General features: G+C 33.6%; 1 protein-coding gene across 1 annotated transcript; it reads right to left on the reverse strand.

The window, feature by feature from the left end:
* Positions 1-6,984: 6,984 nt before the first annotated feature.
* Positions 6,985-10,075, reverse strand: tmem88a (transmembrane protein 88 a). Its single transcript, XM_028596046.1, has 3 exons — positions 9,554-10,075; positions 8,086-8,406; positions 6,985-7,510 (listed from the first exon to the last, which is right to left on the reverse strand). Exons 2-3 carry the CDS (start codon positions 8,386-8,388, stop codon positions 7,223-7,225), a joined length of 591 nt encoding a protein of 196 aa, XP_028451847.1. The 5' UTR covers positions 8,389-8,406; positions 9,554-10,075; the 3' UTR covers positions 6,985-7,222.
* Between the last annotated feature and the right edge of the window lie 4,675 nt (positions 10,076-14,750).

The raw sequence follows: 14,750 nt of genomic DNA on the forward strand, positions 1-14,750 counted from the left end.
TGATATAGAAGTCATAGTATATTATGTTTAAAAAATCTGAGTATAATGTGTCAACAAAGTCATAGTATAGTATGTTGAAAAAGTAATAAAAAAATCATAGTATAGTATGTTTAATAAAGAAAAAAAAAAGTCATAGTATAGTATGTCAAAAAGGTTATAGCAGAGTATGTTGAATAAAGTGATTAAAAAGTCATAGTATAGTATGTCGAAAAAGTCATCGTATGACAAAGTCATAGTATGTCGAAAAAGTAATAATAAAAAAGTCATAGTATAGTATGTCGAAAAAAGTGATAAAAAAGTCATAGTATAGCATGGCAAAAAAGCCCATAGTATGTCGAAAAAAGACCAAAAAAAGTCATAGTATAGTATGTCAAAAAAAGTGATGAAAAAGTCAAAGTATAGTGTGTCAACAAAGTCATAGTATAGTATGTCGAAAAAAAGTAATAAAAAAGTCATAGTATAGTATGGCGAAAAAGTCATAGTATAGTATGTTGAATAAAGACCAAAACAAGTCATAGTATAGTATGTCGAAAAAAGTGATGAAAAAGTCATAGTATTGCATGGCGAAAAAGTCATAGTATAGTATGTCGAATTAAAAAGAAATAGTATAGCATGTATACAATGTCAAACAAGTCATAGTATTGTATGTTGAAAAAGTGATATAGAAGTCATAGTATATTATGTTTAAAAAATCTGAGTATAATGTGTCAACAAAGTCATAGTATAGTATGTTGAAAAAGTAATAAAAAAATCATAGTATAGTATGTTTAATAAAGAAAAAAAAAAGTCATAGTATAGTATGTCAAAAAGGTTATAGCAGAGTATGTTGAATAAAGTGATTAAAAAGTCATAGTATAGTATGTCGAAAAAGTCATCGTATGACATGTCAACAAAGTCATAAAAAAAGTCATAATATAGCATGGCAAAAAAGTCATAGTATAGTATGTTGAATAAAGTGATTAAAAAGTCATAGTATAGTATGTCGAAAAAAGTGATAAAAAAAGTCATAGTATAGCATGGCAAAAAAGCCATAGTATAGTATGTCGAAAAAAAGTAATAAAAAAGTCATAGTATAGTATGGCGAAAAAGTCATAGTATAGTATGTTGAATAAAGACAAAAAAAGTCATAGTATAGTATGTCGAATAAAGTGATAAAAAAGTCATAGTATAGCATGTTGAAAAAGTCATAGTATAGCATGTTGAAAAAGTCATAGTATAGCATGTTGAAAAAGTCATAGAATAGCATGTTGAAAAAGTCATAGTATAGCATTTTGAAAAAGTCATAGTATAGTATGTTGAAAAAGTAATAAAAAAATCATAGTATAGTATGTTTAATAAAGAAAAAAAAAGTCATAGTATAGTATGTCAAAAAAGTTATAGCAGAGTATGTTGAATAAAGTGATTAAAAAGTCATAGTATAGTATGTTTAAAAAGTCAGAGTATAGTGTGTCAACAAAGTCATAGTATAGTATGTCGAAAAAAAGTGATAAAAAAGTCAAAGTGTAGCATGTTGAAAAGAGACATATTATAGTATGTCAAATAAAGACAAAAAATACATAATATAGTATGCCGAAAAAAGTGATAAAAAAGTCATAGTATAGTATGTCGAAAAAGTCATCGTATGACATGTCAAAAAAAGTCATAAAAAAGTCATAGTATAGCTTGGCGAAAAAGTCATAGTATAGTATGTTGAATAAAGTGATTAAAAAGTCATAGTATAGTATGTCGAAAAAAGTGATAAAAAAAGTCATAGTATAGTATGGCGAAAAAGTCATAGTATAGTATGTTGAATAAAGACAAAAAAAGTCATAGTATAGTATGTCGAATAAAGTGATAAAAAAGTCATAGTATAGCATGTTGAAAAAGTCATAGTATAGCATGTTGAAAAAGTCATAGTATAGCATGTTGAAAAAGTCATAGTATAGCATGGCGAAAAAGCCATTGAATAGTATGTTGAAAAAAGTGATAAAAAGTCATAGTATAGCATGTTGAAAAAGTTATAGTATAGTATGTTGAATAAAGTGATTAAAAAGTCATAGTATAGTATGTTTAAAAAGTCAGAGTAATAATGTGTCAACAAAGTCATAGTATAGTATGTCAAAAAAAGTGATAAAAAAGTCATAGTATAGTATGTTTAAAAAGTCAGAGTATAGTGTGTCAACAAAGTCATAATATAGTATGTCGAAAAAAAGACATAAAAAGTCATAGTATAGTATGTCAAAAAAGTTATAGCAGAGTATGTTGAATAAAGTGATTAAAAAGTCATAGTATAGTATGTTTAAAAAGTCAGAGTATAGTGTGTCAACAAAGTCATAGTATAGTATGTCGAAAAAAGGAAAAAAAGTCATAGTATAGCATGTCGATAAAAGTGATAAAAAATCATAGTACAGCATGACGAAAAGGTCATAGTATAGTATGGCGAAAAAGTCATAGTATAGTATGTTGAATAAAGACCAAAAAAAGTCATAGTATAGTATGTCGAAAAAAGTGATGAAAAAGTCATAGTATTGCATGGCGAAAAAGTCATAGTATAGTATGTCGAATTAAAAAGAAATAGTATAGCATGTATACAATGTCAAACAAGTCATAGTATTGTATGTTGAAAAAGTGATATAGAAGTCATAGTATATTATGTTTAAAAAATCTGAGTATAATGTGTCAACAAAGTCATAGTATAGTATGTTGAAAAAGTAATAAAAAAATCATAGTATAGTATGTTTAATAAAGAAAAAAAAAAGTCATAGTATAGTATGTCAAAAAGGTTATAGCAGAGTATGTTGAATAAAGTGATTAAAAAGTCATAGTATAGTATGTCGAAAAAGTCATCGTATGACATGTCAACAAAGTCATAAAAAAAGTCATAATATAGCATGGCGAAAAAGTCATAGTATAGTATGTTGAAAAAAGTCATAAAAAAAGTCATAGTATAGCATGGCAAAAAAGCCATAGTATAGTATGTCGAAAAAGTCATCGTATGACATGTCAACAAAGTCATAAAAAAAGTCATAATATAGCATGGCGAAAAAGTCATAGTATAGTATGTCGAAAAAAGTGATAAAAAAGTCATAGTATGGTATGGCGAAAAAGTCATAGTATAGTATGTTGAATAAAGACAAAAAAAGTCATAGTATAGTATGTCGAATAAAGTGATAAAAAAGTCATAGTATAGCATGTTGAAAAAGTCATAGTATAGCATGTTGAAAAAGTCATAGAATAGCATGTTGAAAAAGTCATAGTATAGCATGTTGAAAAAGTCATAGTATAGTATGTTGAAAAAGTAATAAAAAAATCATAGTATAGTATGTTTAATAAAGAAAAAAAAAGTCATAGTATAGTATGTCAAAAAAGTTATAGCAGAGTATGTTGAATAAAGTGATTAAAAAGTCATAGTATAGTATGTTTAAAAAGTCAGAGTATAGTGTGTCAACAAAGTCATAGTATAGTATGTCGAAAAAAAGTGATAAAAAAGTCAAAGTGTAGCATGTTGAAAAGAGACATATTATAGTATGTCAAATAAAGACAAAAAATACATAATATAGTATGCCGAAAAAAGTGATAAAAAAGTCATAGTATAGTATGTCGAAAAAGTCATCGTATGACATGTCAAAAAAAGTCATAAAAAAGTCATAGTATAGCTTGGCGAAAAAGTCATAGTATAGTATGTTGAAAAAAGTGATTAAAAAATCATAGTATAGTATGTCGAAAATAGTGATAAAAAAAGTCATATTATAGCATGGCAAAAAAGCCATAGTATAGTATGTCGAAAAAAAGTAATAAAAAAGTCATAGTATAGTATGGCGAAAAAGTCATAGTATAGTATGTTGAATAAAGACAAAAAAAAGTCATAGTATAGTATGTCGAATAAAGTGATAAAAAAGTCATAGTATAGCATGTTGAAAAAGTCATAGTATAGCATGTTGAAAAGGTCATAGTATAGCATGTTGAAAAAGTCATAGTATAGCATGTTGAAAAAGTCATAGTATAGCATGGCGAAAAAGCCATTGAATAGTATGTTGAAAAAAGTGATAAAACGTCATAGTATAGCATGTTGAAAAAGTTATAGTATAGTATGTTGAATAAAGTGATTAAAAAGTCATAGTATAGTATGTTTAAAAAGTCAGAGTAATAATGTGTCAACAAAGTCATAGTATAGTATGTCAAAAAAAGTGATAAAAAAGTCATAGTATAGTATGTTTAAAAAGTCAGAGTATAGTGTGTCAACAAAGTCATAGTATAGTATGTCGAAAAAAGGAAAAACAGTCATAGTATAGCATGTCGATAAAAGTGATAAAAAATCATAGTACAGCATGACGAAAAGGTCATAGTATAGTATGGCGAAAAAGTCATAGTATAGTATGTTGAATAAAGACAAAAAAAGTCATAGTATAGTATGTCGAATAAAGTGATAAAAAAGTTATAGTATAGCATGTTGAAAAAGTCATAGTATAGCATGTTGAAAAAGTCATAATATAGCATGTTGAAAAAGTCATAGAATAGCATGTTGAAAAAGTCATACAGTAGTATAGCATGTTGAAAAAGTCATAGTATAGCATGGCGAAAAAGCCATTGTATAGTATGTTGAAAAAAGTGATAAAAAGTCATAGTATAGCATGTTGAAAAAGTTATAGTATAGTATGTTGAATAAAGTGATTAAAAAGTCATAGTATAGTATGTTTAAAAAGTCAGAGTAATAATGTGTCAACAAAGTCATAGTATAGTATGTTGAAAAAAGTGATTAAAATTCATTGTATAGCATGTAAAAAAAGTGATACAAAAGTCATAGTATAGCATGTTGAAAGAGTCAAAGTATAGCATGTTGAATAAAAACATAAAAAAGTCATAGTATAGTATGTTGAAAAAGTAATAAAAAAATCATAGTATAGTATGTTTAATAAAGAAAAAAAAAGTCATAGTATAGTATGTCAAAAAAGTTATAGCAGAGTATGTTGAATAAAGTAATTAAAAAGTCATAGTATAGTATGTTTAAAAAGTCAGAGTAATAATGTGTCAACAAAGTCATAGTATAGTATGTGGAAAAAGTAATAAAAAAAGTCATAGTATAGCATGTTGAAAAAAGTGATAAAAAAAGTCATAGTATAGCATGTTGAAAGAGTCAAAGTATAGTATGTTGAATAAAAACATATAAAAGTCATGGTATATAGTATGTTGAATAAAGTGATTAAAAAGTAATAGTATAGTAAGTCAAAAAAGTGACATAAAATCATAGTATAGTATGTTCAAAAAAGTGATAAAAAGTCATATTATAGCATGTCGAAAACGTTATAGTATAGTATGTCGAATAAAGTGATTAACAAGACATAGTATAATATGTTTAAAAAGTCATAGTATAGTATGTCAAAAAAGTGATACAAAATCATAGTATAGCATGTTGAATAAAGACATAAAAAAGTCATAGTATAGTATGTCGAAAAAAGTGATCATAAAGTCATAGTATATCATGTCGAAAAAAAGTTGAAAAAGTCATGGCATAGTATGTTGAAAAAAGTTATAAAAAAGTCATAATATAGTATGTCGAAATGTCATACAAAATTAATTGAATAGCATGTCAAAAAAAAGTGATAATAAAGTCAAAGTATAGCATGTCGAAAAGAGACATAGTATAGTATGTCAAATAAAGACATAAAAAAGACATAATATAGTAAAAGTGAAGTAAAAGTGATAACAAAGTCATAGTATAGTATGTCAAAAAAGGTGATTAAAAAGGCATTGTATGACATGTCAAAAAAGGCATTGTATGACATGTCAAAAAAGTCATTGTATAGCATGTCGAAAAAATGTGATAAACAAGTGATAGTATAGCATGCCGAAAAAAGTCATAGTATAGTATGTTGAAGAAAGTGATAAAAGTCATAGTATAGCATGTTGAAAAATTCATGGTATAATATGTTGAATAAAGACACCCTTGGCTATCTAACCTGACACTGTTTTCCTCATATATGTCTTTTCACTCAATATATTGGACCTGTAAACTTACTGAAACATATAATATTGATCACTAAATTTTCTGTCTTCCAAACATTCTCTTCTCACTCTAAGCTATCTGACCTGACAGAGTTCTGTGTTTTGGGCATATTTGTCTCTTTCACTTAGTATATTGGACCTCAAAATTTACCAAAATATATAAAATTTGAACACTGAACCTTCTGTCTTCCAATCTTACTCTTATCACCCTAAGCTATCTAACATGACAAGAAGTCTATGCTTTCGTAAATAAGTCATAATATAGTATGTCGAAAAAAGTGATAGAAAAGTCATAGTATAGCATATCAAAAAAAGTCATAAAAAGTCATAGTATAGCATGTTGAAAAAAAAGTAATACAAAATCATAGTATAGCATGTCGACAAAGTCATAGTACAGTATGTCAAAAAAAGTGATAAAAAGGTAATAATATAATATGTCGGAAAAAAGTCATAAAAAATTCATAGTATAGTATGTCAAAAAAAAGTCTAAAGCTAAATCAGCATTCACTCAATGAAACTGTTAACATTAAACTGTGATACAGTATCTCTGTTAATATATATAGGTACAGTGTGCTTGCTGCTTTTAATTAGAACTCAAATGGCCAGTGTGAAAAAAGAGATGATAACTATGAACCAGACACATACCTTTCTTCCTATGAAGACATGAAGACTGACAGTGTACTGTAGCTAGTTTGGACATTAAAGAATAGGCAACATGTGTTTGGCAGCTAAAGAACAGCTAAAGGAGCATTTTCCTGTAAAGATCTGTGGAATCAAATAACAAAACAAAACCATACCCTCATCACATAAAGGCCTAACCAATCCAAATTCCCAGACTTACAATAATGGTGTTGTGTGAAAGTTTGCATTGGACACAAATCTTTTACCTGTTTACTCTATTCAATGTATTTATCTTTGCACTTCACCTACTTCTCTTGCATGAAGTACAGTCCATCCTGTTTTAGTTTCCAGGTGTCTGTGTACAAAGCTCACACAAAGCTCGACAGGTCGATTTACACTTTATTGTAAAATGGTATAAAATACATTCAACGCATTGGAAATGCATAGAAAAAGCAATATTGACTATAAATGATGAAATATGATGGCTATTTTACAATGGCTTTAGAAATAGAAAGACAGTGGCAATTGGTTTCAAAAGTAAAGAAAGAGTCAGACTCAAACTCTCATCATTAAACAGGGATACATATTACAACCATATACAATCCTCTCCTCTCCTCTCTTACACCCACACGCTACCTTTGCCCTCTATCTCTGAAGCCCCCTGCTGGCCACAGCAGCCTCCAGCATCAGCCCTCCGGTGGCGTGAGGGGGGCAGGTTCTTGTAGACGGCGCGGCTGTAGGGAATGAAACACATTCCCAGCTGGAGGTGTCGGGCCAGGCGACAGTAGGCGGCGAGCGCGAGGACCAGCAGAGGGGTGAGCAACAGAAAGCCCACAACCAGAAGAGCCACGCAGCCACCGTCATCCAGCACGTCTGAGCAATACAGAGATGTTCCATGGGGCTGCACCTGGAGAGCAAGAATAGAGGGAACTGGATGAGTAATTGCATGGACGTAAAAATCACAAACACACACACACACTACACTACATCTAGTTTTTCAGTTTGGTTACACTGGATAAGTCAGTAATTAAGTATACTGAAAACAGTCAATATGCACTACATATGCTGGATTTTAAAATGTGCTGGGGTACACTACTGTCCCACAATGCTTTGCACAAAGGAACTAAAGCAGCTTAGTCACAGCTGCAAAAATATTTTGAATTAAGCTCTAGGAAAATCTAGTATAATCTTGAAAAACAGTTTCAAATTTCTGAAAAAACATTTTCCTTTCTCCTTGTGCAGTGAGACTGAAATTCCCAGTTTGATTGACAGTCTACATCATTTCCTGTTAGTGCAAAATATTTCTCGTATAGTATGTAACTTCCATCCATTATGACATATTTTCATATGACTGTATACTATTAGTATGTAGGCTAGTATGGAATGTGGACACAGCACCATTCTGAGCTACTTCTTTTCAAATCTGTGTAATCTCACACTTCTATCAGTCAAAAAAAAAAACATTCCACAGGAGATTGTTACCGCGGAGTGGCACAGGAAGCCGAATACGATCATGACAAGAGCAGGGGTGAGGATGGTGCCAAATATGATGCTGGCTAGCCCGCCGTTGATCAGTGCTATGATCAGATTCTGTGCAGTGACCAGCACAGAGCATGCCCAGCAGTCCAGAGAGTCTCTTAACTCCAGGGGGGGTTCAGCGGCTTCGCTGCCGCCCAGAGAGTAAGGAGGCGGCACCACAACCCCTGACCCCACTCTGGAGGGGGAGCCTGGGTCAGAGAGGGCCTGCTCCGTCTTCTCCAGTGTCCCGGTCCGTGACAGGCTCATATTTCCTTGTGGTCTATGCTGCAGGACAGAAAAATAGTTTTAGCCCAATAATTGTATATAAATAATGAATCTACCTATAACATTCTGCATTGCAGTGCATTGCTTTAATTTAACCGCGCTGCTAGGACTGCAAGTCTGCATGAACAGAATTTTGTGTTTCACAATAGTTAGATGATGGGTATGTATCACAGTGTGCCAAGTATTTTAGGTGTCTGTACTTTGTTGAAAAAAGATAATACAGTTTGTCTATTTTATGTTATAAAATCAAAAGTCTATCACTAAAATCCTAGAAAGCTAAAAGAAGTTAACCCATGAATAAATGATGTGGTAAAAGGTGTGGAAAGTCAGCAAAGAGAACTGCACAGCTCTGAGTGCGAGGAACTGGGGCTCCACTGACCCCACCTCCAAACTCCAGGATAACCACGACCCAGAACAATGAGCCAGGAACAGCTGGAAAATTGAAAAACCCCACTAATCAGTTATTAGCATGTCAAAACAACTTTTTTTCAGATGTGTTAACACATTAATGGTGTAAAAAAAAAAAAGATAGAATATTACACCATTTCCTTCTGTTCCCGAATGTGTTAGCAGCTGCTGGTATTATACCAAGCACCATGTGAACACATGGGTTTTACAAGCAACTTTTTTTTACTTTTGTTCTGTCCGTCAACATCATTTTAAATAAATTGCAGTTCACTAAATTCGAACGCCGGGTCCATCTCTTCATCAGCTTTCTTCCTTGTGAGGCTGTTTTAGATTGTCTAAATAGCAATACAAAATTAAACAATTCTGATTTCAAAGGCTTGCTGCTCTTTAAAAGTCTTTTATAGGTTCTCTAATAATGGAATAAAGAACATTCTTGGATTGCTTTCCTTTTTTAAGATGTTCTGTTTGAGCTGCTCCATGATTGAATGGAAGACAGTCAGACTTTGCTGACATACACTCACAGACACTTGCGTTTTGATTATCTCATCAATACAGCCTTCTTATTTCCAGATTGGTCAACTTCAGAAATCAAACCTAGCTCTCCAGAATCACAGGAATAACATTTGTGGATGCATTCAAGCAAACTAAACCCTTTTGTTTGGGTAAAGATTAGCATTTTTCTGTTTCTTCAACAAAGTTTTATTGAAAAAGAAATGGTGACAGAGTATGTGGTACTCACTGTGTGGTAAACCTGATGATGTGTCCTCCTTCGGCTGATTGGTGGCAGCAGATGCTGGGACTCTCAAAGACCTCGAGAGCGGTGAGGAGTCAGAGACAAAGAGATTTCAAGAATTTTCTCCTGACATACGTATGTCTTCTCTGTTTGAAAATCCAGATCCCGAGAGTGGTATCCGAGTCAAGATTCTACTACTTAACTAAATCGAAAATCTTCTCGTTTTGTGTTCTGGCCTATTTTCAAAAATGTCATCAGATATTTGCCTGCTTTTATGAATCCAAACTTCTCCCTGAGACCTCGTGTAGAGTAGGTCAGATAAGAGCTCTGCAGACTTGAGGCAAATTCTGCTTTCCCACTGGCTTCAGCGCTTCCTTCCCTGACATTCTGTTTCCTCACTCCGACTCCAGTTTGAGATATGATTGAGTGTGTAAGTGGTTACGAGTATGCACATGTGAGTGTGTATCCTGTGTTGCCTCTCATGCAAATGCACAGAAAGCAGGCTGCACTGTGTTAAAGACTGCTGTTGGTGTCGGGGCAGGGGAGCATAGGAGGGTTTCCATGATAACCCCTGAGAACCAGGGGGAGGGAGGAAGAGTGTTTATTTGGATAGATTAGAGGAGTCAGGGTATGCTTCCCAATCCACAACACATTACAGTTTACACACTCACTGGGCACTTTCTCTACTCCACTGTCAAACACTGATAAAGTGTGTTAGGAAAAATTCAAAACAACTGAGCTGGTTTGATGTTGACGTTCATGCTAAATAAAATCTCACAAACTGCCAGTAAAGCCTTTTTGTGGCTTTAAGACTGACTGTTACATAATATGTAGATGCTACACTCCATAGTAGTAGTAGACAGACAGTAGTAGTAAAAAACTGCAACAATGGGGTGAGGGTATAAACAATGATACAGCGCTACTCAGCTATTTCAAAAGCACAGAGCTCTGAAATGAAAAGGTAAAGGGCAAGCCAGACGTGCTTAAAATTGGCTTCAGAAGCAGGAATAACAGAGGATTGGCCCTTGACCTTTTGATGGAAAACAGAGCTCTGCTTGCAGAAAACATAGGGAAATGAGGATGAGGATGTGTGTAGTGTGAGGGGGCTTGCCCATGACTAATTTGGTGGGGGGAAGACACTATCACGGGACTGATAAGAAACCAGAGAGGCTTAGTTCAAAGGGTGAAATTTGTATTTTGATATGAACTCTCATTTTTTCATCCCACTTTGTTAATTTGCTATTTCCTCACAGGGGTCGATATATACTCCCTGAAGAGAAAAAGGGCATTTTAACAGAAACATTATCAAACAGTCCATGGAACTATTGCACTGGCTAAATATAAAATGCAGGAGCAATGTGGTTTTGTCAATGACAAAGCCACAGTGTGCTGTTTATATGCGTATGTCAATGTCTGAGGGGGCTGGTAGAGGAAGAGCAGTCTTCCTGTCCTTGGAACCGGGATATCCGCTGCTGTGTCCACGTTCTACGGTGAGGTCTCCCTCCATCTGCAGTTTTGGCTATCTCATGCCCTCTAAACCTGGAAGCTGAGATAAAAACAAATGGCTAGAAAAAAGCAACCAGAATCTACTAGAGTCTATATTTGTAATGTTATTTTAGTTTATAACCTGGTTTGTATCACTCACAGTATATAAGCTGTAGGTACAGCTTGGTCATATCATATAGGTCACACTATTAAAAAAAAGAAAAATAATCAGATTTAATTTGTTTGATATGTTTTTGACCTCACTTTCTGTTATTTTTGGACAGGGTTAGGTTGACAAGATGGTATCAGGAAAATGTTGGAGGGAAAAATGAATGAGTAGAAGGTAGCCTTAAGCAAACTGGTCCAGTGGAACCACCCAGTGGCCATCAGCTGCAGACTGTGACTTAAGGGCAACTGCAACATATGAACATTTGACAACAACATTTGAACTATGTCACCACAAAAGAGTAAGAAGCCTATGACTTGTCAAGTCACTCTGTCTCAATTACATGTACTTAGATACAGCTACTGTTATACAGATTTATATGACAATAATAAGGTTAAATTATAAATTAAGACTGCAAGGAATATGCCACCGTTTGTTGAAATAGGGCTTATCACGGTCTACCCTGGCTGTAGATAGGTGGGCCAAGGCATTTTTTGTCTCAATGCAAGTAATTAAGTTGTTTTTTTGTCTTTTGTTGGCTCATTTTGACTCACAACATGCTAACTGGCAACATAGGATTCCATTCACTACTTCTAAGCTAGCTAGCGGCTGCTGCCGGTGTTGCACCGGACTAAAACAATGCATGCACAAAAAATGATACCTATCACCAGATAGGTGGACTAATGCATTTTTTGTGCATCACAGCTAGGGGAGACCGTGATAAGCCCTATTTCAACAAACGGTGGCGTATCCCTTTAAAGCGTTAAATACTAAATTACTTTTTCCACTGTGGTCCTCAGTAAAAAGACTAAGATGACAGATCTCAGACCAGGTAGTGTTGGTGGAAGCCCACGTTACAACACACACTGTTGCAGGCTAATACACTTTCAAACATGATAACAGAAAACAAGAGTCTACAGCCATGCTAGCGGCTCTGTGAGGAAGTTTAATGTACAGTAGTGCTTTGATGACATAGCATTAAGAGAGACTACGGTAGCAAGTAGTATGACAGCCCGAAAATCCGCATAGGGAGGTTGGTTGGGGTGGTGGATGACCCAGGAGACTGGGGTTTGTGTCCCACGTGTCACTTTTCCAAAACCCAACCGTCACTTTCTTCTTTTACTAAACCCAACCGTCCTGTTCTTCTTTTCCTAAAGCCAACCGTCCCGTTGTTGTCCTGCGTGTCATGGAAACGTAAGCCCACCCACGACCTTTTCCTTAACTTAAGGGGCTGTGTTCATTTCACGGAATTCTGTGAGATGTTGAAAATTTCTTTATTAGGAGTAACCCCTTGAGATGCACCATCTCGTTTTCGAGGGGGTCCTAAACAATAATTGAATATACATTACAATCCTAATTACATACAACAGTTAACAAAACAGAAACAGGCAACAAAAACAAACAGATAACAAAACAAAACAAAACAAAAAAAAAGGAAAAAAAGAATCAGTCCGTCATAATCAAGTTTGTGACAAAATAAAAATGATTCTGAATACTGCTCATAATAGAATAGAAAAGAAAAGGTGTTATGGTGTTGTAGAAGCTTAAAAACAGGTACAGTTGTTACTATAATAAGAAAACAGGGCATTTTTAAAGAAGTGGAGAGATTGAATGGACCGAATATTTACAGGTAAATTATTCCAGTCTGAGGGGGCTTTAAAGATAAAGGCTTTCTTAGCTGTTGAGAAACGTACAGCAGGGACAGAAAAGAAAAGTTGTGTAGAGTGTCTCAAGTGATAGATAGAAGAAAAGGGTACAATAAGCTGTTTCAGATAACTAGGGTAATTGCAATGTATACATTTATAAATAAGCAGCAACCAATGCTGATGTCTTCTTATTGAAGGTGATGGAAGACCAAGTTTTTTATACATAATACAGTGATGAGTAGTAAAAGGACATTCAAGCACAAATCTACAAATTCTATTGTAGGCAACATTGAGTGGAAGCAGATTAGTGCTGGATGCAACCTGATATACAACATCAGCATAGTCCATAATTGGTAAGATAAGTTGTTGCGCAAGTTTCTTTCTAACAGTAAGAGAAAAATATTTTCTGGATCAGTAGAGAACACCAATACCAAAATTGATTCTTTTTAAGATATAATCAATATGATACTTAAATGAGAGCTCAGAGTCTAGCCAAAGTTCGAGGTATTTGGTATGTTCAGCTTTTTGCAGTGAACTACCATCAAAACATGTAATTACACGTGTGACCTTTTAATTTGGATTTGATTGTCCGTGGAGTTCCAAAAATCATAATGTGAGATTTAGTTTTGTTAAGTATTAATTTATTTCTTATAAGCCAATGTTGTAAGTTATCAAAGTCAGACTGCAGAACTGATTCAATTTGTAATAGATTAGTTTTGGAAGTGTATAATACTGTATCATCTGCATAAAGCTGAACACAACATTCAGAGCAGATTAATGGAAGGTCATTAACAAAAATAGAAAAGAGAAGTGGACCAAGAGTTGAACCTTGAGGGACACCTCGTTGCTGAATTAATATATTGGATTTGCATCCTTGTATCATAACACATTGTTTTCTGTTATGGAGATAAGAATTGAACCAGAGTAGTGCATTGCGTGACAAACCAGCAGAGAACAACATATCCTATAGCAAGTAATGATCAACTAAGTCGAATGCTTTTGTTAAATAAATAAAAATTGCACCAGTTAGTTGACTGCTGTTGGATGCAGAGAGAATATCATTTGTAAGCTTTAATAATGCAGTGGTTGTGGAATGATTTGTTCAAAAACCAGATTGAAATGGCGACAAGACATTGCATTTATCAAAATAATGGTTGATCGTAGATAATTCTTTAAAAAACTTTTGCAATAGAACTGATAATTGAAATTGGTCGATAATTATTGGGATCGACAATATCACCACCTTTATGAAGTGGAGTAATACGGGAACATTTCCATATGGCGGGTATTTCACATGTGGATAAAGACATATTAAAGAGGTCACATAATACATAATGATATGAGCTGACAGTTTGAGAAATCTGGTTTCAATGCCATCCAACCCAGGACCACTGCTCATTTTTAGAGCATTGATTGCAGTTTGCACCTCCACAGGTGTTATATGCTTGAAAGAGAAACTATGTTATGGGCAGGAGATTATTTAAATGGCAATCATTAAAAAGATTGGGAACTGTAGCTGAAGATACCTGAGAAAAATGTTGATTGAACGCTTGTGCAATTAGTAGTGGGTCTTGTAAAATGATATTATTGACTCTAATTTTAGTAGGTAAGGATTTCTTAGATGTATTAATTATATCTTTAATTGTATTCCAAAACTGTTTAGGAGTTTTAAAGTCATCTGCAAGGGATTCCTTATAATAGCTAGATTTAGCATTTCTGGACATAGTTTTACTATAATTTCGGTCGGATCTTTTGTTTTATGAAAGTTAGCCCAGGCATGATCTCTCTGTCTAAATATACTTATAAGGTCAGATGTTATCCATGGAAGATGTGCACCCTTAACTTTAATGGTTTTCATAGGAGCATGTTTATCTACAACGTTAATAAATTCAGAATGTAGGATGTC

Source organism: Perca flavescens, chromosome 13, assembly GCF_004354835.1.
Source record: "Perca flavescens isolate YP-PL-M2 chromosome 13, PFLA_1.0, whole genome shotgun sequence".
NCBI lineage: Eukaryota > Metazoa > Chordata > Actinopteri > Perciformes > Percidae > Perca > Perca flavescens.